The 23,521-nt window shown below is 41.1% G+C and overlaps 1 protein-coding gene across 1 annotated transcript in view; it reads left to right on the forward strand.

Annotated features, from left to right (window-relative positions):
- tmtc2b (transmembrane O-mannosyltransferase targeting cadherins 2b) overlaps positions 1 to 23,521 on the forward strand; it is a 222,848-nt gene that overhangs the window by 168,753 nt on the left and 30,574 nt on the right. Inside the window, exons 9-10 of the mRNA XM_041796161.1 lie at positions 13,859 to 13,940; positions 18,094 to 18,208. Of these exons, the coding sequence (XP_041652095.1) occupies positions 13,859 to 13,940; positions 18,094 to 18,208 (197 nt within the window). The remainder of the gene's footprint in view (positions 1 to 13,858; positions 13,941 to 18,093; positions 18,209 to 23,521) is intronic.

Genomic DNA, 23,521 nt, shown 5'->3' on the forward strand with positions numbered 1-23,521 from the left:
GATGGGTAGAAGGATGGATGGATGAATGGATGGGTGGATGGATGGATGGATGGATTGATGGATGGTTGGATGGGTAGATGGATGGATGGATGGATGGGTGGTTGATGGATGGTTGGATGGATGGATCGGTAGATGGATGGATGGATGAATGGTTGGATGGATAGTTGGATGGTTGATGGATGGATGGATGGATGGGTGGTTGATGGATGGATGGATGGGTAGATGGATGAATGGTTGATGGATAGTTGGATGGTTAATGGATGGATGGATGGATGGATGGATGGATGGATGGATGGATGGGTAGATGGATGAATGGTTGGATGGATAGTTGGATGGTTGATGGATGGATGGATGGATGGGTGGTTGATGGATGGTTGGATGGATGGATCGGTAGATGGATGGATGGATGAATGGTTGGATGGATAGTTGGATGGTTGATGGATGGATGGATGGATGGGTGGTTGATGGATGGATGGATGGGTAGATGGATGAATGGTTGATGGATAGTTGGATGGTTAATGGATGGATGGATGGATGGATGGATGGATGGATGGGTAGATGGATGAATGGTTGGATGGATAGATGGATGGTTGATGGATTGATGGATGGATGGATTCTGAGTTTGAAGTCAGAATTATGACTCCAATCTCAGAATTCAGTCTTTTTTTCCTACATTATAAATGTTAATCTCAGTTTTCTGACTATAATCGAGTTTTGATTATGAGATTTTCATCTCATAATTCTGACTTGTTCTAAGAATTCTGACTTTTTTCTCAGAACTTGAAAAGAAAGGGTTTGTTATTCATATTTGTGGCCCTTATCCTCTTCCATACAGAGGATCAGATAACTGTTTCTTTTTCAGCTCCTCTGGGTGCCATGTTAATCTCCAGATGCTAGCATTACAGTCCAGAATCTGACCATTAGATGTAGCTAATTTGAATGTAAATCTTACAGACTGCTCCTTTAATGGCCAGATTAGGTTGTGATTCTAACAGTGTTTAGCTCTGAGTTAATCCAGAAATCATTCAACCTGAATGTTAGTCATGCATGCCCCATTCAGAGAAATCTGTGCTGTATTAAATCAGGGATTGTTCTCTCTGCCTCCTACGAGTCTGACCTCAGGTCAGCAAACTTTTTACTCCTCTTTCCACTCTGTACCTGCACTCACTCACTTCTTACACTCACTTTTTATTGCTCCCCCTTTCATCACCACTGGCTTTCATCAGCTCTCCCCAGCTTTTACTGATGGTCGTAACGTTCTCCTGCAGTCTCTACGCTCAATCAATAGTGTGTGGGTGAAACAGAGAGGGGAGAGAGAGAGATGGGAGTCATGATGCTCCCGTCTCACACTGGAATAAGACTTTTGATTAAAACATCCGTCCTCTCTGCCCTTTTTTATCAGTCTAACTAAAAAAGTTGATGTCACAACTCTGGCTGAGCCGCATGTGTGAAGGAGATAAGTCTACATCTGCAGAGTTTTCCAGGACAGCAGAGATAACATCCTCTGACGGGGACACAGCTGACCCGAGTCTGAATATCCAAAGAGACATCCGTCTGTGCGGCGCGCTCTCAGGGGCCGGGGCAGTTTTCAGAGTCTCGAGTTTACGAGGAGGTGGTCATGTGGTCGGGTCACGCGGTCATCCATTACAGATCACAGCGAGATAGACGAGTCAAGCTGAGCGGGAGGATTGGTTATCACTGAATAGGACTGTCACAAGAGAAATAAACAGATTAGGAAAGAGTGGAGCAGAGGGTCAGGAGAAGGGTGGAGGCTCTCTGCAGCTGACCCCGTCTCTCCAAGAGTATCTGAAAGGACACAGACAGGCTCTGTCTGCTGTTTGAAAGAGAAACAAGGTTACTTTTCTTACTTTCACTAACAAGTTCCTCTCATTTAATCTTTATCCAACCAGGAGAATGCCTCTTTACCCAAGAGTGGCCTGGCCAAAAAGGCAGCAGCACAGTCAGTCTTTATTTGTATGGCGCCGATACATAACCAAAGTTATCTCAAGACTTTAACAAAGAGCCATACTCTCTGTTGTACTTCACATTTATCCCCTGAGCTCAGAACTAAGAAACACTCAGCAAAGTTACAGTAGAGAGGAAAACTTCCTTTAACAATCAGAAACCTCAAGCAGAAGGTAGAGGCAGGGGCAGGAGAAGGAAGATGCAGAAAGAGAAAAGAGAGAGCTTCAAAGAGAAAACTGAGGATGGAGATGTGAAATAGCAAAGAGAAAGAGAAGGTAGATGCAGAAAAGGGTAGATAGTGATGGCGGGGAAGGATGCAAAGAAAAGAAGAGGAAGATGCAGAAAAAAGAATCGGAGGGAGGTAGAGACAAAAAAGAAGGCAGAGATGTGGAGACAAAGATCGAGATCCAGAAAAAGAGAAGGAGGGAGATGCAGGGGAAAAGGAAGATGGTGTTGCAGAGAAAAAAGAGGAGGGGGAGGCAGGGATAAAACAAGATGAAGATGCAAAAAAGAACATGGAGAAGAAGAGAAAGGAAGAGGAGGGGAATTTAAAAAACAAGATACAGAAAAAGAAGAAGATAAAAAGAGGGGAGATGCACAAAAAGATAAAGGGAGATGCAGGAAAAAGGAAGATGGAGATTCAGAAAAAGAGGATGGAGAAAAAGACAGAGAAGGGCATTGCAAAAAGAGGATGGAGATGCAGAAAAAAGAAATGGAGGGAGATGCAGGGAAATGGAAGATAGCATTGCAGAGAAAGAAGCGGACCAAGATGCAGAGATGAAAGGTGATGGGGATGCAGAGAAAAGAAAGAAAGAGGCAGAGAAAAAGAGGATTGAGATGCAGAGACAGAGATTGAGAAGCAGAAAAAGGAAGAAGAGGAAAATGCAGAAAAAAGAAGAGGGATATGCAGGGAAACGAAAGGATAGAGATGCACTGAAGATGGAGATGCAGAAAAAAGAAGAGGAGGGAGATGCAGAATAATGTAGATAGTGATGGAGGAGAAAAAAGATGTAAAAAAAGAAGAGGAAGATGTAGATAAAAAGAATTGGAGGGAGATAGAGACAAAAAAAAGAAGGTGGAGATGTGAGACAAAGATTGAGATGCAGAAAAAAAATAAGGAGGGAGTTACAGGGAAAAGGAAGATGGTGTTGCAGAGAAAAAAGAGGACAGGGACGCCAGGATAAAATAAGATGAAGATGCAAAAAAAGAACATGGAGAAGAAGAGAAAGGAAGAGGAGGGGAATTTAAAAAAAGAAGATACAGAAAAAGAAGATGGAGATGGAGAAAAAGACAGAGCAGGGAATTGCAAAAAGAGGATGGAGATGCAGAAAAAGAAAAGGAGGGAAATGCAGGGAAACGGAAGATAGCATTGCAGAGAAAAAAAATAGACTGAGATGGAGAGATGAAAGGTGATTGGGATGCAGAGAAGAACATGGAGAACCAGAGAAAGGAAAGAAAGAGAGAGAGAAAAAAGAGGATTGAGATGCAGAGACAGAGATTGAGAAGCAGAGAAAGGAAGATGAGGGAAATGCAGAAAAAAGAAGAGGGAGATGCAGGGAAAAGAAGATGGAGATACAGAGACAAAGACAATCAAGATGTAGAGAAAAAGAGGAGGGAAATGGATGGAAAAGAGACAAAGATGGAGGGAAATAAAAGGAGGATGCAGAGGAAAAGAAGTGGGAGATGCAGATGAATTCAAGAGGGGGACTCTAGGGAAGAAAAGAAGGACTTGCAGAAGGAAAAAAGAGAGATGAAGAGGAAGATGCAGAGGATTTAAAGTGGGAAATACAGAAAAAGAAAAATGTGGCAGAAGATACAGAGACAGAGGTACAGCCAGAAGTAGGGAGATTAAGGAAAGGAAAAAAGGAGATGCTTTAAAGAGAAGTGGGGAATGCTGAAAAGAGAGGAGGGAGGAATTTAAAGACTGAAGAGATAGATACACAAAAGAAGAAGATGGAGATATAAAAGAAAGAGAGAAGACAACAGGATAGGTGTGTGTTAACACTCATGGTTACGTCTAGCTGGTCTACAGTTCGGTCTACTCATTAAGCTGGACCAGTTCTCTTTTCCCAGTATAGAAGCACCTGTGGGAGAACTGGTCTACTGTACAGCATCTCTGTCTCCTCAGCTGTGGGTGGCGATGTGCCCCTCTCTAAACAAGTCACTATGGACCATCTTTCTCTTGTGTGCAGATTCAGCAGAAACAAAAGTAGTGCAATTCTTTTGTGAATCAGACCCTCTGAATTTCACCATATATGTCTACAGGACTGACAGAAATAGTGCATGTTGTCTGCATCAGTGTCCTGAAAATACGCGCTCAGACTCCTCCACGGAGGATTCCTGTAGTTGTGGATCACCGATGTGTCTCCATCACACAGCTCTCAGCGCCACACTGGACTGGTTTTTCCATCAGATTGATGGTCAGTTCAGAAAATACTACAGCTGACTTCATCCTGAGACGGCGCTTGTTAAGCTGACATGATTTCCCTCCTGTCCAAACACCACTGGACATCAGAAAACAAGTGAAACTGAACTGTCAGTGAGGAGAGTGCTGGAGAAGAACACAAATCTTCAGAGGAGACTGTTTGGACTTTGGTAAGTGCACTCAGCGAGCTGTGAAGAGAAACTAATTTTATTTAAGAAAGTGTTATTGATTCTGCAGGAAAGTGGAGATCAAACCCGCAGGGATGAATACCTGCTGACGATGATGGATGATAGAGGGGTTTAGAGCCCCCATGATCCTTTGAGGGCAAACAATGCCATCAGAGTGTGGGCAGGCTTAGACGCCTTAGGGCTCATTTATCCACAAGAAAAGAAGAAAGTCACTAGAACTTTGATTAAAGATGTGTTGGAAAGTTTTAAAAATTGAATTCTGGGTCAGGAAGCATTCAGCGTGTGCTTCTCTGGTTGTTGATGTGTTGTTATCATAAAGGATTTTATACATAACATTTTAGGACATCCTCAGGTCTCAGAGTGTGTTACATAAAAAAGCAGCAGATCTCAGGATAAAAGGCATCAGTTAAAAGACGCCTTTTTTCTAAAGCCTTTTTGCATGACACCTGACGCCTTTTTCCTTGATGCCTTTTTTCTTGAGACCTGGTGCCTTTTTCCTGAAACCTGACATCTTTTTTCCTGACGCCTTTTTTTCCTGAGACCTGACGCCTTTCTTCCTGAGACCTGACGCCTTTTTCTAATGCGTTTTCGGATGAGACCTGATGCCTTTTTCCTGATGCCTTTTTGCATGAGACCTGACACCTTTTTTCTTATGCCTTTTTCCTGAGACCCGATGCCTTTTTTTCTGAAACTTTTTTTTCCTGAGACCTGGACGCCTTCTTTTCCTGAGACTTTATTTCCTGAGACCTAATGCCTTTGCCCTTATGGGAAAAGGGTACTCAACTGATAAGAGTTTTTTTTATTCTGCCCAAACCATCACTTTTGGGGGTATGAATGAGATACAGCAACAGAGCGGCAGCTTCCTGTAGCAAAAAGGACAATTACAGCTATGAAAATCAAGGATTTCTCTGGCTTTTAAAATGGTTGGAAATATGTAATGTAATCGACTAAAATATCATCCAAATCACAGGTTCAGTTGTTCTGATAATGATGTAGACATTTGCAGTGCAAAGATTGAACATTTTTCCCCTTTAAACCCAGCGGTTAGATAACCTACCCAGCAGCCCCAGCCTCTCTCCCTCTGCTCTCCTTGTTGCACTGATGTGAGTGATGAAGACGCTTCATATGCTGTCTGGGGATTTAAGGTTCAGATCCCTGCAGGAGAGGTGCACAGACTGTGAGATAAGGTTTGGCTCCCGAGGTCAGAGACGGGTGAGAGGAGAGGGATGAAGCCGAGCTGGTAGCTGAGGCTTACAGAGCAGAGAGCTGCTGCGGTTTGAAGATGAGGGAAGGACCAAAAAGAGGAAGAAGAGAGGTAATAAAACAGATCAGTATCAACACCCCCTGGTGTGCTGACCCCTCCACACCTCTGCTGACATCTCAGGGGATCAGGATGTGTTTCAGGATCTCTGGACACACCACAGGTCAGAGATGGACACGGCCGCTCTCATGCTTTTTTTTCATTTTCTCATCATTTCCTCTGCTAATACAACGCAGGCTGCATCTGTAATCACTTCAGCGTATATATCTGAGCTCCATCTGCAGTTTATCTGATGCTTTTTAGCAGATTTAAATGTTTGAGGCGTGCAACAATAAGCTCTGCATGTGTGAGAAAGAGGAGGATGTGATGTCAACACGATGAGCTGGCGGGATCAGAAGTGGATAAAGTTAATGGAGCTGTTGCAGAGAGGATGGCCGTCGGCACGTTTCACACAGCCACAGAAAAGTAGACTAGTATTAGAAAAGTAGGCCCATGTGGAGCTGGAATCACAGCCATGAGTCTGCAGAGGAAGAGGAGGTAAATGAAGCATCAGTGCCGGCCGCGCTTCTCTCTCACAGACATGGAGGTGAGGTAAATGAGTTCTAATCCAGAAATTTGAACATGAAAGTGAATTGAGTTGATGCTTTGAGGAGGTTCAGCAGAGTATTAATATAACAAGTGGTGTAACAAATTGATTCTCTGGGGATTAATAAGGACTGTAACAACATTTCTTCTAGGCTGAGTAATGAGGAATGAGACTGGTGTTCCTTATTATTAGCTCCTGACTGCCTCAGGCTTATTCAGTACTGTATCTGTTAAATTAAAGACATGTCAAAATCCAAGCCCTCTATTATTTCATTTCAGTTCATCATGTCTTTTTTAACATTGTAATCTAAACATAACTATTTCCATGCAAACCTTTTGTGACATACGCATCTGTGACTGATTCAGTGGGTCCAGACTGCAGGGGTCATCAACCACGTTTGCACAAGGGCCAGATTCAGGGTGCGTTCACACCAGAGCTGTTTGGTCCGCTTTAACCGAACTCTGGTCCATTTTCCCGGATAGTCCGGTTCGTTTTGAGTAGTGTGAACGCTCACACAAACTCTGGTGCAGACCAAACAAGCGGACTCTGGACCACCTGAAACAGAACCCTGGTGCGGTTCGTTGGAGGTGTGAACGCAAAGCAGACCAACGTGTGAACCAAAGGCAGGATGAGGCATAAACCGTAATGATACACAGATTTTTATGTGATTTAATACGCTCAAATACATGTCAGTACCTCCCTTGGCGTCTGGGTAGCCATGGCAGCACGTCGTAGTCCGTGCTGATTTATTTGTCTCGTGTAAAGAACGACATGCTGGACAGCTCACCACTTTGCCAGCTGCTTATAATGCCGAAATGCAAGGGCAGAAACCACAAGACAGCGTAAATTCTGTGTTTTTTCATTGTTTTATGTGGAAGAAAAGACCGGCAGAAGGAGTTTCTTTTTCTACGCCTTCTTTTCTTCTTGGTCGCCGTTTGTTTGTGGCGACAGTGCCCCTAGTGGGCAGAGGTTGTAGGTGTTCAGACGGCTTGGTCAGCTTGACCAAGAGAGCAGTGTGAGTGTAAACCAGACCAAAGGAAAGTGCAACAATGTTGCCATTTCTGTTCCAAAACGGACCGAGTCCCCGGACTATCAGGGGTGAACACGACCTTAGTCTCCACAGAGACTCTGGGTGCCGGACTTTCAAATAAACAAAAATTCAATAAATATTCTGGTCTGATTAAAATATTATTGTATTAGTGTTTGTATTTCTTTTCAAAACGCAGGAAATTTTTAGGTATTACAATAAGATCTATCCCTATTATCTATAATGCAGCGGGACACAAGGAGACAGGCTGGCCCACAGAACTGTCCGAACCCCTGAAAATCCCAAATAATGAGCCCTCCCCAGTTGTGATTAAGCACTAATATTAATTAATTTTTGACACTTTTAACCCCTTTCATTACTTCATTTGGACATTTCTGCAACATTTTCTGCTCCTCTACCTATTTTTGATCATTTTTGCCACTTTTAAAACCATTTTTGCCACTTTTGCTTATTTTGACACTCTTTAACCCATTTTTGCAACTTTCCTGCCAATTACTGTTCCTGTATCCCGCTCTTTAACTGCTTTTCACTACTTTGCCAGGTTATTTTTTTCAACATTTTTGCCACTTTTAACTCATTTTTGATACCTTTTTGCCTCTTTAAAAAATTTTCCTTTTCTCTAACCCCTTTTGAACCAATTTTCCTGCACATTTTTGCCATTGTGCCACATAAGCATCCATTTATGCCACTTTTGAGCCCCTTTTCATTACTTTTTTTGCACCATTTTTGCCACTAACAACCCATTTTTTAATTTTTTCCTCTTTTACCAGTTTTTTTGCCACATTTTAACCTCTTTTTCTGCACATTTTTGCCCCTTTGTGCCACTCTAGTATCCATTTTTGCTACTTTTTCACCCTTTTTCATTACTTTTTTGCAACATTTTTGCCACTAATAACTCATTTTTTTTAACCTTTTGACTCCTTTTTCCTCTTTTACTGATTTTCTGTCACATTTTTACCTCTTTTCCTGCACATTTTTGCCCCTTTGTGTCTCTTCACCACCCATTTTGCCACTTTCTAACCACTTTTCATCACTTAGGCCATTTTTGCAACATTTCTGCCAGTCTTAACCCATTTTTAAAAATGTATTTACTAATATGAATGACGAGTGAATTTCTGTAAAAACAGGTCAAAATCAGATCATTCTTAAACTATTTCAATAGTAATTTTTTTTGGATGGATTTAACAGCTGCAGACATTTGAAGCCAAAAGACACTCCTAAAACCAGAACATCTTCTTTTCCTCCTTTTCTGAACTTAATGATCTTCTGGGGGCCAGACAGAAAGCCTTGGGGGGCCTGATTTGGCCCGCGGGCTGCCAGTTGATGATCAGTGCCATACTGTGATTCTAAAACCATCTGGCCCTCTAAGATATACATTCCTACATCTGTGAATCTGAGTATAAAAACACAGCGAGCTCAAGCTGTTGGTACTGAAGCTGTGATCATAGCTTGGCACCATCAGCTCTATCAAACATGCACTCAGCACAGGCCTGATTTTCTGCATCCAGAAAGGAAACACGGCTCAGATATTTACAGTAGAAATGGTGTATTTATTGAATCTACAAGTCTGTAAACGTGTCCGCTTCGCTGAGTAAACATTCATTAATGCAGCGCTGTGGTGTTTGGATCTGAGCCCACTGCTCTGTTTGAATTAACTGAAGTCACTCACTGATGTTCACACCAAGTTCATGAGCGCTGTTTGTTCTGGCTAATGCACTTTCTTTTTTTTTGTTGTTGACCTTTTATTATCAGCTTGTGTTTTCTTTTTGTCTCTGTAACCTTGGTGCAACAACATGTCAGCATGTGAAAACAGTGTGTCATTATAAACACCCTAATGGCTGCATAGTTAATGCTACAACATCAGCTGCACAGATGACTGCACATTGTTAATTGTTAAAGAGATGACATCTGTGAGTGCAGGGATGTGTTACAGTCCCAGCTGGCACTTCTATTGGCCAGCTGCTCGCTCCCGTCTGAGCCGTGATTGGTTACGTGTCGCTGTCTAAAGGACCTGAGGGAGCTGTGAGGGTCCTCGGTGATCCTTGTCCTCATCATGCTCTGCTCACCCTGCCATCACTGATTCATTTATCTCTCTGCAGGCTTCAGGAACTTTCACAGATAGATCCAGAGCCTTTTAGTGCAGTGCACCTGTGCCTGACTATACTAACCCAAATACCAGAGCTGCAGGATTTCATAAAGGTCCAAAATTAAAACATTTAAAATCTCATAATCTCAGGCTGTTTTGTCTTCCTGTAGTGTCGTCCTCCTCTAACAGGGATGTAGAAGTCCACCACTGCTCCTTAATGTCATATTTTATTTTGAAAAATGTACAAACAGCTCGATGGACGGGTCAAAGTCATCTGTACCTGAATCATGAAACATTTACCTGCTCGCTTCATCTATCCTCTATCTATAGCATGTTCCTGTTTTGTGGCTAAGCTAATATTGTAACATTTGATCTAGGGCTGGACAGTTAATCGAAAATAAGATAAAATGGCAATATGGCCTGCTGCAATTATCAAATTGCAACAGGTGCAATACTTCTTTGACCTGAGATTTGTGTCAAATACCAGTTTAAACTTTTTGCAGCAGCAGCGCAGTTGTTATGCATGACATATCATACAATCATCTAGGTGCCATTTTAAAAAAATAGTCTTTAAAAAATGTCCTACCTTCATTTTTGTACTGTTTTCTTATTAAATATGAGAATGACAAAAAACCTCTTTAATGCAACAATTCATATCCAATGTGCAATACGAGTCAAAATCATCAGAATTGGACACTTTCCAAGAATTGTTCAGCCCTTGTTTAGGTATAAAAGAAAGTTAAGGAATAATCACATATCAAATCGCAGTTGCAATATTGGGGAAAAAAATTGCAATTAGATTATTTTCCAAAATCGTTCAGCCTTAGTTTGATCTAACAGAGGTCCGTTGTTTTCTTTCAAAATAAAAGCAGGAAAATAAAAGCCAAACAAAGGACAGACATCTCTTATCCTAATTATTAACCGTAACTGTGTTGCTTCCACCGTTAAAACAACAAAACATAAACTACTAAAAAGTGTAAATGCTGTCAGATAAACCAGAAATCATTGGGCATCAGTGAGTCATTTTGTACATGCACTCCTCAGACCAACAATATTGAATACAACAAGATGAGACACGTGTTATTAAAGTTAGATCACTTTTGAACCTTCAGTCGTACCCTCTTGTTTTTCTTTCCTCTGGAAGCCTGCTGTTTCACCGTTTCTGATGACGCTATCCAAACCTTCAAAGCTCTTAGAGTAGCTTTTTAAGCAAGCCTGGAACTTGGGTGACTCTCTGGGGTCTTTAAAGATTAAATTCACACCATTAACCCTGATACTGAATGTCCTTTTATCCACTTTTTAATCCATTTTCAATCGTTTCTTCCACTAGTTTAGCATTAGCCACCATATAGCATTCTCAAAACACATGTCACATGGGCTGTGACAACCAATAACAGGCTGTTCTGTCGTCACATCATGGTTTGCAGAACAGTTTCATGTGTAAACACTTTAGAAAATAAAGAAGATGGGGAGCATGCAGATGGTCAAGTGGTTTAAGGAGCTACCCATGCATGCAGGCGGCCCGGGTTCGAATCCGGCCTGTGGCCCTGTACCACATGTCTCTACCCACTCCTCATTTCTGAGTCTATCTACTGTCCTTCCTCTATCTCAATGCTCCTCAATCCTGGTCAACCAGAGAACCAAATTGTTGAAAAATACATTTGAAAGAGCCACAATCTAAGTGGTGAAAAGTGGCAATATAAATAAGTTAAAGGCGGCAAAAATGATCAAATAACACCAAACACTGGGAGATAAGTGGCAAAAATGGATGGGAAGTGACCAAAAATATGAGTTAAAGGGGGCAAAATGGTCCTAAGATGGCAAAAACATGGCAAAAAATGAGTGAAAAGTGACCAAACTGGGCAAAAATCAGAAAAAAGGTGAGAAAGTGGGCCAAAAGTGGCATCTAATCGCAAAAGGTGGCTTAAGTGGGCAAGAAGCAAAAAGCAGGAGAAGAGTGTCAAAAATGGGTGAAAAGTGACAAAATGACCAAAATGGCGGGAGAGTGACCAAAAATTGAGTTAAAGGGGGCAAAAATGGTCCCAAAGTGGCAAAAACATGGCAAAAAAAAAGAGTTAAAAGGGACTAAATTGGACAAAAACAGCATCAAAGAGTGGCAAAATGGAAAATAAGTGGCATTTAATTGCGAAAGGTAGCTTAAATGGACGAAAGTGGCAAAAAAAAAAGGCAAAAAAGAGGCAAAAAATTGCAAAAAGCAAGAAAAAAGTAAAAAAAATGGGCTAAAAGTGACAAAAAGAAGTGGCAAAATGGGCTTAAAGCAGTAAAAATTTCATTAAAGTAACAAAAAATTGCAAATAAGGGCAATGGAAATATACAGAAAAAATACAGTTTGACAATAAAGTCTGACAATTAAAGCCTACTGTGTACGTGTGGGAAACAAACTGATTAATGTGACTTGCAATGGAGTATTTCTGAGGTTAAATTTTCCTCTTAAAGGTTTTCTGGGGAATAATGTTTCAAATTAGGACATTAAAGAGCCACAAATCATGACAAGATAGCCACATGTGGCTCCAGAGCCACACGTTGAGGATCACTGGTCTATCTAATAAAGGCATGAAAAGGCCCAAAATTAAATCTTTAAAAAACAAAACAAAAAAATGAAGCAGAGAGCTTGAACAGCTGATAATAGAGAGAAAAAGACACAGGGCGGCCGTGACGTGTCTCTCTGTGTCTCTGCAGACAGAAACTGCTTTGATTAATGGCTCACAATCAGCCAATTAAAAAAAAAGCAGCAACTTTTTGTAAATATATGGATATTTTAAAGTCTTTTTTTGTCACAAAATTGTTTTTTCTTTTACTTTTTTGTCCCTAATATGTGGGAGAACAAGTTTGTGAAAAAAAAAAACTGTCGTCATTCTTTAGCATTAAAGTTAACTGTGTGTCACACTGAATAATCCTTGACTTTTAATCTCTGGTTACTTTTTTCCTTTGTCTTTAGAGTCCCATAGCTGTTGTAAAATTCCAGCGGTATTACTGCAGCACACTTATTCCTAAAGCCCCAGTTGTCCTTGATAAAAGGATGTTTAGAGTTTGACTGTCAAACACATAGTTGATGTTTTACAAGCTTTTGAAGACAGTAAGTTCAGGCGAGACCAAATGGTACAAAAAAACAATAGCTGGGGGCTCAGAGGGTTACTGGTGCCAGCCATCTATGCCTACCAGACTAAATTACAACACAGATTCTGTTGCGTCCTCAAATACTCCACCACCCTGACGTCATGCCTGGGCAATCCAAATGAAAGGCACAAACATCATGGAATTTGTGTCCTTTCAGCAGAGCATGAAGGTCTTCATCATTTTGCTATACCGAGCAATGTCTGCCTCGTTTCCTACCACAATCCAGCTTGTCTTTTCAAGGATAAAGCTTGCAGGTCTGCAGCTGCTGCCTGTCAGGACAGGATTACATTGTTGTCATGTTTTCTTGGTGATTTTTTTCCTTGAATAGAGAAAATGTGCAGCACACAGCTGTTAAAAAAACGACGTAGCTGGAAGAAGAAGTTAACTTTCAGAGCCTAGCGGCGATGAAGAGTGAGAAACGCTCTGAAACAGAGGGTTTGAGTGCTGCCAGTGCTAAAGAACAGGCCCTTAAACAGTGTATGTGACAGAATAAGCAGTGTGAAGCTGTCTCATAGTTTAATCCTGGTTTTAGACCACTTGGGTAGCTGTGCAGCACTCATTTAGACCACCAAGCTAAAATTCAACATCATTAAAACCCTTCTTTTTGACTTTATTTGACTCATAAGTCAGCACCGTGGTAAAAACTGCTGCATGCTGTCCATAAACAGCCACTTTAAAATGCAGGGGTGTTTAAATGCATGATTAAGAGTGTGATTAATCCTGATTTTATTCATGAATCATCCCTGTAGATAAATGATGAAGCTCAGTGTTTTCACAGTTCTCTCTGTAATCCTGTCCCTCTCTGGCTCCACCGCTCCTCCTCTTGTTTCTCCGTGGTCGGGCCACACACACCGACACTCTGCGGTTCTCCTCTGGAAGTGTTATTGCTCAGATAAAGTGTGTAATGAGCGAGCCTCGGCACTGTCTGCTGGCTGTGCCAAGGCTGACAGTGTGTGCTCTGACAGGACGACGCTGGAGAACGACAGAAAAGCCACGTTTCGTGTCTGTTTATTGAGATTTATTGTAAAAGTGGGCCTGTGGTCTGAACGGGGACATTAGCTTCACTCAGAGGTATTTTGGCCCCAAAGCTCAGTGTGGTGTTTTATAATGAGCCGTTTGGAGGAGCGGTTTGAACAATAATGTCTCTGTTTAATCCCTCAGGGGCAGAAAACAGAAGCAGAGAGGTACTTCCTGAAGGCCATCCAGCTCGACCCCACTAAAGGAAATTGTTACATGCACTATGGTGAGTAACGGTTCTTTATTTTTAACATAAATGTGACATTTCCTGGCTTTACTCTGGAGTCTTCATGTATAACATTTAGCAGTAAAACTCATTTCAAAGTCAGGTCCTTCCTTATTTAGATCACACACGGGGCAGCACTGTGTTTTTTATATTTAATCAGTGCTAAAGGGCCGCTATAAAGCATAAAGACACTACACAAGGAGAGCAGACCTAGACCATTCTCTTTTTTGATCAGCAAAGACCCAACATGAATAAATCAGGGATGCACAGTATTATCAGCATGATTATGATATTGTAAGATAATAGCATTAAAGATTATAAGGTACCTTTTTTGGGCTTTTTTGTCTGTATTTGACAGTAAAAATGACTAGAGACAGTAAATATGAGGAGAGGAGTGAGGTAAGACATGCATCAAGAGTCCAACCAGTGACCAGTGCATTGTGGACTCTGGCCTCTGTGTGGCCTGCTTTACCAACTAAGCCAAGCCACAGCTTGGATAGCCTGAGGCTATCCAAGCTGTCAATGGGCAAGAGGCGAGGTACACCCAGTCACAGGGCTGACATTAAGCCCTGTCCACATGGAGACGGAAAGGATATATTGCCGTTTCATTTTGAAAAAGTTTTCTGTAAAGACGGGATCGTTTCAGGAAACATCCGCGTAAGCATGAAACCACTGGAAACGACTGAAAGTGCTGTAGTGCATATGCCAAGCCTGTTTGTGGCGCTGTGTTGCTGCCACAGAAATGTGCCAAAAGAAAAGAAGAACATCACAGAAAACTGACACAAACTGTCTTCTAGTTGCCCTTCTGGTTGTTCTCCACGTTGGATTTAAGAACATATGGTGTGTGCGTTTCGCCATTTTGGTAAAGGAGCATCAGTTTTTTCTGTAAAAGCCATGACAAGCTCAGTAGCTTCTGCAGCACAAACACAACCGTGTAGTCCGCCATTATTGTTTTGGTCGGACCCGCGCAGGCGCCTTAAGGGAGCTACGCTGTATGTGACATAATCGTTTCTCTGTCCACACGGAGACCTAACAGTAGTCGTTTACGGATTTATGCACTCTTGGACCTGTTTTCAAAAAATATCATTTACGGTAACCCAAAACACAGTTTCCGTGTGAATGAAACGCCGATACAGCAAAAAAACTTTTGCGTATAATTCGTCTCTGAATTCGTCTCCGTGTGGACAAGGCCTTAGAGACAGACAACCAGGCACACTCACACTCACACCCGCGGCCTATTTAGAGTGCTCAATTAACCTAATGAGCTTGTTTTTTGGTAGTGGGAGGAAGCTGGATTACCTGGAGAGATGCAAACTCTGGAACCAGGGACCTTCTAGCTGTGAAGAAACAGCAGTAACCCCTGCACTGCCGTGCAACCCTGGAAAATGAAACCGGTGTAACTTTGGACATAAATCACACAAATTCCATGGCATATTTCTTGCCTTTCATTGTGTGGCAGGATATCAGAATGAAGTCCTGTATGTATTGATGCATTGGTACCAGTGCCATGTCAGTACTGTTTCTGAAACTCATCCTCAACCTTAACCTTACACGGAAACACTTTAGGTTTACAGAGTTTTAAGCAGAACCATTAGATGGACGTTAGGCATAGATATTTGCAAAAAAAATCCAGTATTTCCAGCTCTAGCATTAATCCATGCAACATTCAGCAAAGCTGTATGGTTTTCCTCTAACATGCAGAAGCTTTGACCAGAACCAGACTGGTGTTGAACATACGTTAGCTGAAGCTGTATCCGAGGCTGTTTGGACAACAGCGTTTCTGACCCTTGTGTCACCTCTCCCTCTGATGAGCCACAGCGTTGGTCTGTACGTGCAGCAGGAGGAATTCTAGCAGAGATTTCCTCATATTGTTCTGTTGATGAAAATATGGAACGTGACAGTTCCAGCATCTCTGCTCTGTTGTTATTTCCATGAGGCTCTCACGTCTGCAGGAGTTACCTCACTGATACAAACGCCGTCACAGTGGGACTGAGCTGAACACTTCATTACTTCATTACTCAGGAAGTCTGAGAGCTTTTTTCTCTGAAAAAGCTTTAAAAGATGAGCTGATGAGTCAGCTCACTACCACTGCACAAACGGTACTGTATGTGGAATTTAAAGAGATCAATACTCAGGGTTAAAGGAGGATTCCTGCATTTTATTTGGCATACACTGTTTCTGTAGATAAACAGTACTGATTATTAAAAGAAAAGAGTGTCACTGCAGAGGCTGAGATCAGGATGCACTGTAGGGATAAATGTAAGTGACATATTACCAAAGAAGCAAGTATATTTTTTGTTCATTTGTGTGATAGATAGCCTTCTTAAAAATGGGTTAAATTCCCTGTTATTAAAAACTGAAATAAAATGGGTTAAAAAATGGCTAGAATAGGTAAATATTGGCAAAAACGTTAAAAAAAAGGTGATGAAATTGTATTTAAAAAGTAGCAGAAATTGGTTAGAAGTGGCAAAAATTTGATAAAATTGGCAAAAAAAAATCAGCAAAAAGTGGCAAAAATTAGTTAAAGTCACAAAAACGGGCCTAGTTAGTGGTAAGAGGAATTACAAAGTGGCTGGAATGACTTTAAATTGGCAAAAATTGGAGGAAAATTTGGTGAAATGGGATGAAAATTAATAGAAATTGGCAAAAAGGGTTAACTGAAACAGAAAATGGGAGAAGTGGGTTAATCTGACAAAAGTGAGCATATCAAATAGTGAAATGTAGTTGAAATGGGCGTTAAAGTTGGTAAAAAGTGGTTAAAAGAGACAATAACGGGTCAACAGAGGCAACAATAGGTGTAAAGTGGCAATACTTGGTTTAGAAGTGGTAAAAGCCAGCAGAAAAAGTGTTGGAAAGGGTTTGAAATGGGCAAAAATGGGTTTTAAGTGGCAAAAATGTGTTAAAATTGGTGGGAAAAAGTGATAATAACAGGTTAAAATTTAGCAAAATTGATGTAAAGTGACAACACTTTAATTTGAAAAAGTATTCTTAGTTCTTTTAGGGCATCTTGCGACCCCCCTCTCAGTGTCTCGCGACCCCCATGGGGGTCCTGACCTCAACATTGAGAAGCACTGCCCTAAGCAGCACTCAGTCGCCCCTTACTCCGCCCTAAAGCTGTGGACTTGGTGTTTTATGGAATTATTTCCCCCACGCCCCTGGTAGTATGCAAGGACATCCAGAGCATTACCAGTGTTTTGTAGATCCTCACTTACCCGCCACATTTACGCCTAACATCAGCCTCAAGTTTTGGCCCAAACATGCCTAAAAGTTCAGCTCAGTCCTAAACATGTTGAGATTATATGACTGGACATCCACAATAAGATTTTAATGGAAGATTTTTTTATGTTTTCTTATAGTGAGTTAGCTCTGAAGCTCTGGAGTTTGGGTTTCCCACAGTGTTCAGACTTACATTTTCCAGTTAAATTCACACTCATGAAAAGAATAATAATATCCAAGTCAGTGTAGAGGGACCACCTTAGTGAAATGTTGATGATATACTGAAACATAGAAGGACGGAGGAGTTATTAATTCAGGGACCGTCGTCTTTCTTTAATAATAACTCATTGATTTGCTTTTCTACATGACATCAACCCTTCATTCTGCCGTGGTGTTTGTATCCAGGGGCTATTTTTATTCATGGTTGAGGTCTCATTTTACACACGTCTCTCCCCTCAGGCTTGTACTCACAGTTTCAGTTTCATCCACAGTTATTAAGGAAAATAGTCTTCTCTTCATATAGAGGTGTACATCCTGGAGCAGCAGCGGGTCTAACCAAAGTCAACAGGGACTTAATTCCTCCCCAAACCTGGCCCTCACTGAGGGGTCCACCCTTAGTTCATGGCCTCCTCCGTCGTCTTCAGCAGGTCCGCTGAGGTTAACCGCCAGCACGGCCGCGCCCGAAATAAGACTCGAAGCTCTAGTGAGACGAGGATTTTCATTTTTAAAGAGACAGATAAATCAAAGTTGGCTAATCTGAACAAATGAGCCTGAGAGGCAGCCAAAGATGATGGTATGCTGCACTCGTATCTCGTGTTTCAGCAGATTATTTCAGGGCCAGACGAGGCTGTCCCCGGTCTGGGCCAAAAGTAACACTCTTAGACTGTGGATCCCTCAGCGTTTTAACTCCGCTGCTGTTCTCTCTCCGCCCTCACAGGTCAGTTTTTATTGGAAGAGTCGCGGCTGCTGGAAGCTGCAGAGATGGCGGAGAAGGCGGCACGCCTCGACAGCGGGGAGTTTGATGTGGTCTTCAGCGCAGCACACATGCTCAGGTGAGTGTGAGAGATACGGGGATAATTGGCTCTACGTTAAGCTCCGCCCTCCCTGGCTGCTGTTACTGGGTTAGACCAGGAGTGCTCAAAGTGTGAAAGAGTGAGTCTCCCCTGAAAGAACAGAACGTCTGCAGTGATCCCCTCAAAAAGGAGGTTCAGAGATACACATTTTAAATTTCTGGTTTCCACTGCCCACCCTGCGCACAGTCACCCTAAATAAATGGCATTCTTTGTGGAGGAGATGGGTGGGCTGCAGTTTTCCATGGCTGAGCAGAAAGGAGGCTGTGTTTGAGCTCTCCTGTCTGCAGGGTTTTATCCGCAGGCTTACACTTCTCCTCAGCTGCTGTGATTTACTTGGCTGTTCTTTGTAATCCTCTGCTCCTGCTGCAGTGCCAGCCCCAGAGCTGCTGGTTTGTCTTAGCATGCTGTGCAGCTATGCATCTTCATATGCTCTCTCTCTCGCTCCCTCTCCGTCTCACTCTCTCTCTTTGTCGGCTCTGGCTCTTGCTTGAAAGTCTGCTTCCAAATCAGTGCTCGCTTGAGCTGATGAGCCTGAGCGGCAGAGCTTTAGCAGCCCACAAGCTGTTGTGTTTCTGAACACGAGCCATGAGTAGAAATTAGTAAATACAGCCATGTGCCAGCTTACAGTAGGCCATCCCACTGAATGAGTTAACCTACAGTTTTACAGTTTGCCCAAGAGTGGAGATTTCATTCTTATACTGCAGAAAGACACTAACAAAGTCCAGACAAACGTCTTATTTTATGGTATAAAATGCAAAAAGATAGGCCCTGGATTTAGAATATAACTAAGACAATCTGCCACAGCTTTCCCAGATCAGACAGTTTTCTGCAGGTGCTGCAGCTCATTCTCAGACAGCAATAACGTCCTTGAAATAACTCTTTAGAAAAGAGCAAGAAAAGATACAGTGATGTCTGCAAACACTCATCCATCTCAGTGTGCATGAGCATAAAGTAAATAAGTCAAATAATAATATCATGAAATATACAGTAGGTTAATTTACATATACATTCAATCATGCACATTTAAGCTGCAACATTCTAATCTACATCAATGCTTTTTAACTACAGGACCAGAAATTTGTATTGTGTTTTGGCTCTACTTTTGGGTCCTGACCCCCCAGTTGAGAACCTCCAATCTGAGTCATTTGTTCCCAATCTGGGGTCCAGGATCCCCCAGTGGAGACACTTAAGTTTTATGCTGGTTGTTTGAAGTTGCGTGACCCTGATTGTTATGACAAGCTTTAGCCAAAATGAAGCTTCGCATTAGCTCGTGCAAGATGCATAGCTGTGATCAGCTGATGTCTCCCAGCAACCACAGCCAATCACAGCTCTTCTTTGCAACACAGCGGTGTATTTTAATAGGACATACTTCTCAATGATACGTTTAGAGCAGGAGTCATCAAGTACATCTGCACAAGGGCCGGATTTGGTCTCAACAGAAACTCTGGGGGCCGGACTTTCAAATACACAAAAATTAAAGAAATGTTTTATATTATTTTAGCCATCACCAGTGAGATCTATCCCTGTTATCTATAACACTGCAGGCCACAAGGAGACAGGCCTGACAACAGAATAGGCCAGACCCCTGAAAACCACAGAGAATGGGCCCTCCCCAGTTGTCAGTTAGCACCTTTTGACACTTTTAACCCTTTTTGATACTTTTTGCCCCCTTTTGCCTCTTTAACAAAATTTTTGAAAGATTTTAACCCCATTTAAATCACTTTTCATGCATGTTTTATCCCCTTTGTGACACTCAGATTTTTGCCACTCTTCTTCTATTTTTGCCACTTTTTAACCCCTTTTCATTCAATTTTTCCAACAATTTTTGCAACTTTAAAACCAGTTTTTCCCACTTTTAACCCATTGTTGATACTTTTTGCCTCTTTAACCCAATTTTGAAAGGTTTTTAGTCCAATTTAAAACAATCATGCATGTTTTATCCCCTTTGTGACACTCATCAATTTTTGCCACTTTTCTATTTTTCCCACTTTTAACCCATTGTTGATACTTTTTGCCCATTGTTGCCTCACAATTTTTGAAAGATTTTAACTCCCTTTAAACCACTTTTCCTGCATGTTTTATTCACTTTGTGCCACTCTTATCAATTTTTCCACTTTTAACGCCATTTCATTACTTTCTTGCTCTACTTTTTTGTCATTTGTAGCCAATTTTTGATACCTTTTGTGCCTTTTTTCCTCTTTTACCTTTTTTTGCCACATTTAACCTCTTTTCACCACTTTATCTGGTCATTTTTGCAGCACTTCTGCCAACCTTAATGCTTTTTAAAATACTTACTAATGATGACAGTAAATCCCTGAAAAAAAACAGATCAAATGTTAAGTCGTTCAAAAAATATTTCAATGTAATTTTTTGTGGAATGGATTTAACAGCTGCAGACATTTAAAGCCTAAAGATACTCTTAAAATCTTCTTTTCCTCCTTTTCTGAATTTAACAATCTTTCGGGGGCCGGACAGGAAGCTTTGGGGGGCTGATGTGGCCCACATGTCGCCAGTTGATGATCAGTGGTTTAGAGGCTCAATATCTGAAACAAAAAGTCAAACTTGTCATTTCAAAAGGTTGAAACACAAAATTAAATCAAAATAATGTTTTTAAAAGGCAAACATATGCGATAGAAAGTTGAAATTAAGAGTTTTAAAGGTCAAAATGTGAGTTCAAGTTCAAGATCTTTAGTTTAGAAATATGAAATAATAAGAAATCATTTATTAAAAAGGTCAAAACATGATTTTAAATTTTTCGTTGGGGTTCTAGAACGTCAAAATGTGGGATCAAAAGTAGAAGTTAGGAGTTGAAAGGTCTAAACGTAAGGAAAAAAATCAAAATCATGAGTTTTAAAGGTCAAAATATGATTAGAATTCAAACTCGTGAATCTAAAAGATAAAACATCAAAAATAAAAGCCAAACGTATGAATTGAAAAGGACAAAATATTAAATAAAAATGTGAATTAGGATTTGAAGTTGTAATTCTGAGATGCAAAATTGAAATATGAAATGAAAACACAAATTAGTTCCTTTTCCCACATTTCTGACTTTTTATCCAATGTTTTATTCTTTACTTTTCAAATATCTATGAGTAACAAGAATATTTTAAATCATCAAAGTTAAGGTACTTTTATGCTGGAGGAAGCCTGCAGACTTCATACTGGTGGGCCAGTTATAATAGAAATATCATGTGATCTTGAGGGTCAGGTAAAGCTGTACCACAGGCTGGATTTGGCCCCCCTGCTCCAGGAGGACCTGCAAAGATATTCCACAAATATGGCTGTGATCCCCACACTTTACAAAAAAAAAGCAGGGTTTTTTTTTTTTCTTAGTCCTGAAGACGTCCAACTACATGTCTAGCCAGATGAACGGAAACAAGAGTTTTGGACTGAGCTAACAGGCTAGCTGTGACTCTTTAACAGCTTTTCTCCTTTGTTTTCTCATAAAACTGTTATGAATGCAAACCCTATGTAGTGTTAAGGAGCGACTGAGTAATGGTGTGTTGTACATGAATGAGCCAGCAGTCAGGAGACTGGCTCCCGGTTGAAAGGCAGTTTCCTTTCTTCCATTTTTGTCCTATTTAAAACATTTTTAAAAGCCAAACTGGTACCAAACGAAGAGTTATGAGGGGGCCACAAGACCGGCTCTTAATACTGATCTGGATCGAGCACTAAGTGAGGTTGGATGGACATCAGCCGTAGAAACACAGGAGAGATTAGGGTTTCCCATGCCAAACCGGACTGAACAAAACTGGACTGCTCGGTTGAAACGACCAAGCGCTGTCTGACTCCGCTGCTTCAGAGTTTAGAGCAGTGTTACTCAACCAAAGAGCCAAACTGTTGAAATAATGCCACAATCTAAATAGTGGAAGGTGGCGAAAATGGTCAAATAGCAGCAAAAAAGTGGCAAAAAATGAGGGGAAAAGGGGCAAAATAGGCATACGATGAAGAAAACTGAATTAAAACGGAGCAAAAATGGGTGCAAAGTCACAAAAAATTGAGTCACAGTTGGTCAAAAAGCTGCAAAAATGAGTGAAGCATGTTTAAAACGGGCAAAAAGCTGTAAAAAGGTGGAAACATTGAGAAAAAAATAGCATTTAATGGCTAAAGGTAGCTTATATGGGCAAAAAATTGCAAAGAAGCAGGATAAAAGAGGCTAAAACTGAAGGAAAATGGGAAAAAAAATTGATAAAATTGGTAATAATGGTTGAAAAGTTGCTACAAGAAGTGGTAAAAATGGGCTAATAGCAGCAGAAATGGATTAAAAGTAGCAAAAAATGTAAAAAAAAAAAAAAAAAGGGACAAAAAATTGCAAATAATGGCAATGGAAATAGAGAAAAATAATGGTTGACAATAACTGTATAATTGTGGGGAAAACTGATTAATGTGATGATTAATGGGTCATTTCTGAGGTAAAAGTTTCCATTTTTAAGGTTTTCTGGGGAATAATATTTCAAATTAAGACATAAAAGAGCCACATGTTGAGTATCACTGATTTAGAGAAAAGCTTCCTCCAACTCTGCAGCAGTTTCTCTGTGAGCTTTTCAAACTCTGTCTGAATATGTCAGCACTTTCTGGACCCAAAAGTAACTCCAATTAGCTCTGCAGAGCCAAAAACAGCACAAACCTCTGGTAAAGCACTTCTCTATGCAAAAATCCCTTCCTCTGTCCTATCTGGAGTTCTTCACTGTTACCTGGAATCATCTGCAAAAACCTATTAGCAAAAGTCATAAAAGCTGTAGACAGAGTTTCTGAAACTCTTCACAGTGAAATGAGTTTTAAAAGGTGCTTTTTCAGTGATCTTAGACGCCATTTTTGTGTCCAAGAGCCAAAAATGCGCAGAAAAACCTCAGGTTTCACAATCACCCTCCTACATGTGGACTGGGCCTTAGTGGGAGCTTCTATGAACTGTGTTTGAGTCTCAGACGGAAACATAAACAAGCTTAAGAGGTGCAGAAGTGTCAGTGTGAACGCAGAGCTGAGAGCAACAAACACAGAGGGAATTTGATTTCACTCTCATTTAAGAAAGTATTTGTTAAACAGTTAGGATATGTTTGATATCTGCTGTACTTATAAACCTTTAACAGCTTTAAAAAACTCACCTATACCTCTATATTCATAATCATCAAGTTTTCCTCCCAGCTGCTGTTTTCTATAATCTCCGCCCCCCGCCGTCGGATCACTCTGGATCTCCACCACCAGCTGCTCCAGGCACACAGAGCGTCTTCCAGGTCCAGACCCTTGGCAGCCACAGAGAGCTTCATGCAGCGCTCATTGTGAACTTTTCTCCGC

Source organism: Cheilinus undulatus, linkage group 9 (genome assembly GCF_018320785.1).
Source record: "Cheilinus undulatus linkage group 9, ASM1832078v1, whole genome shotgun sequence".
In the NCBI taxonomy this organism is placed as follows: Eukaryota; Metazoa; Chordata; class Actinopteri; order Labriformes; family Labridae; genus Cheilinus; species Cheilinus undulatus.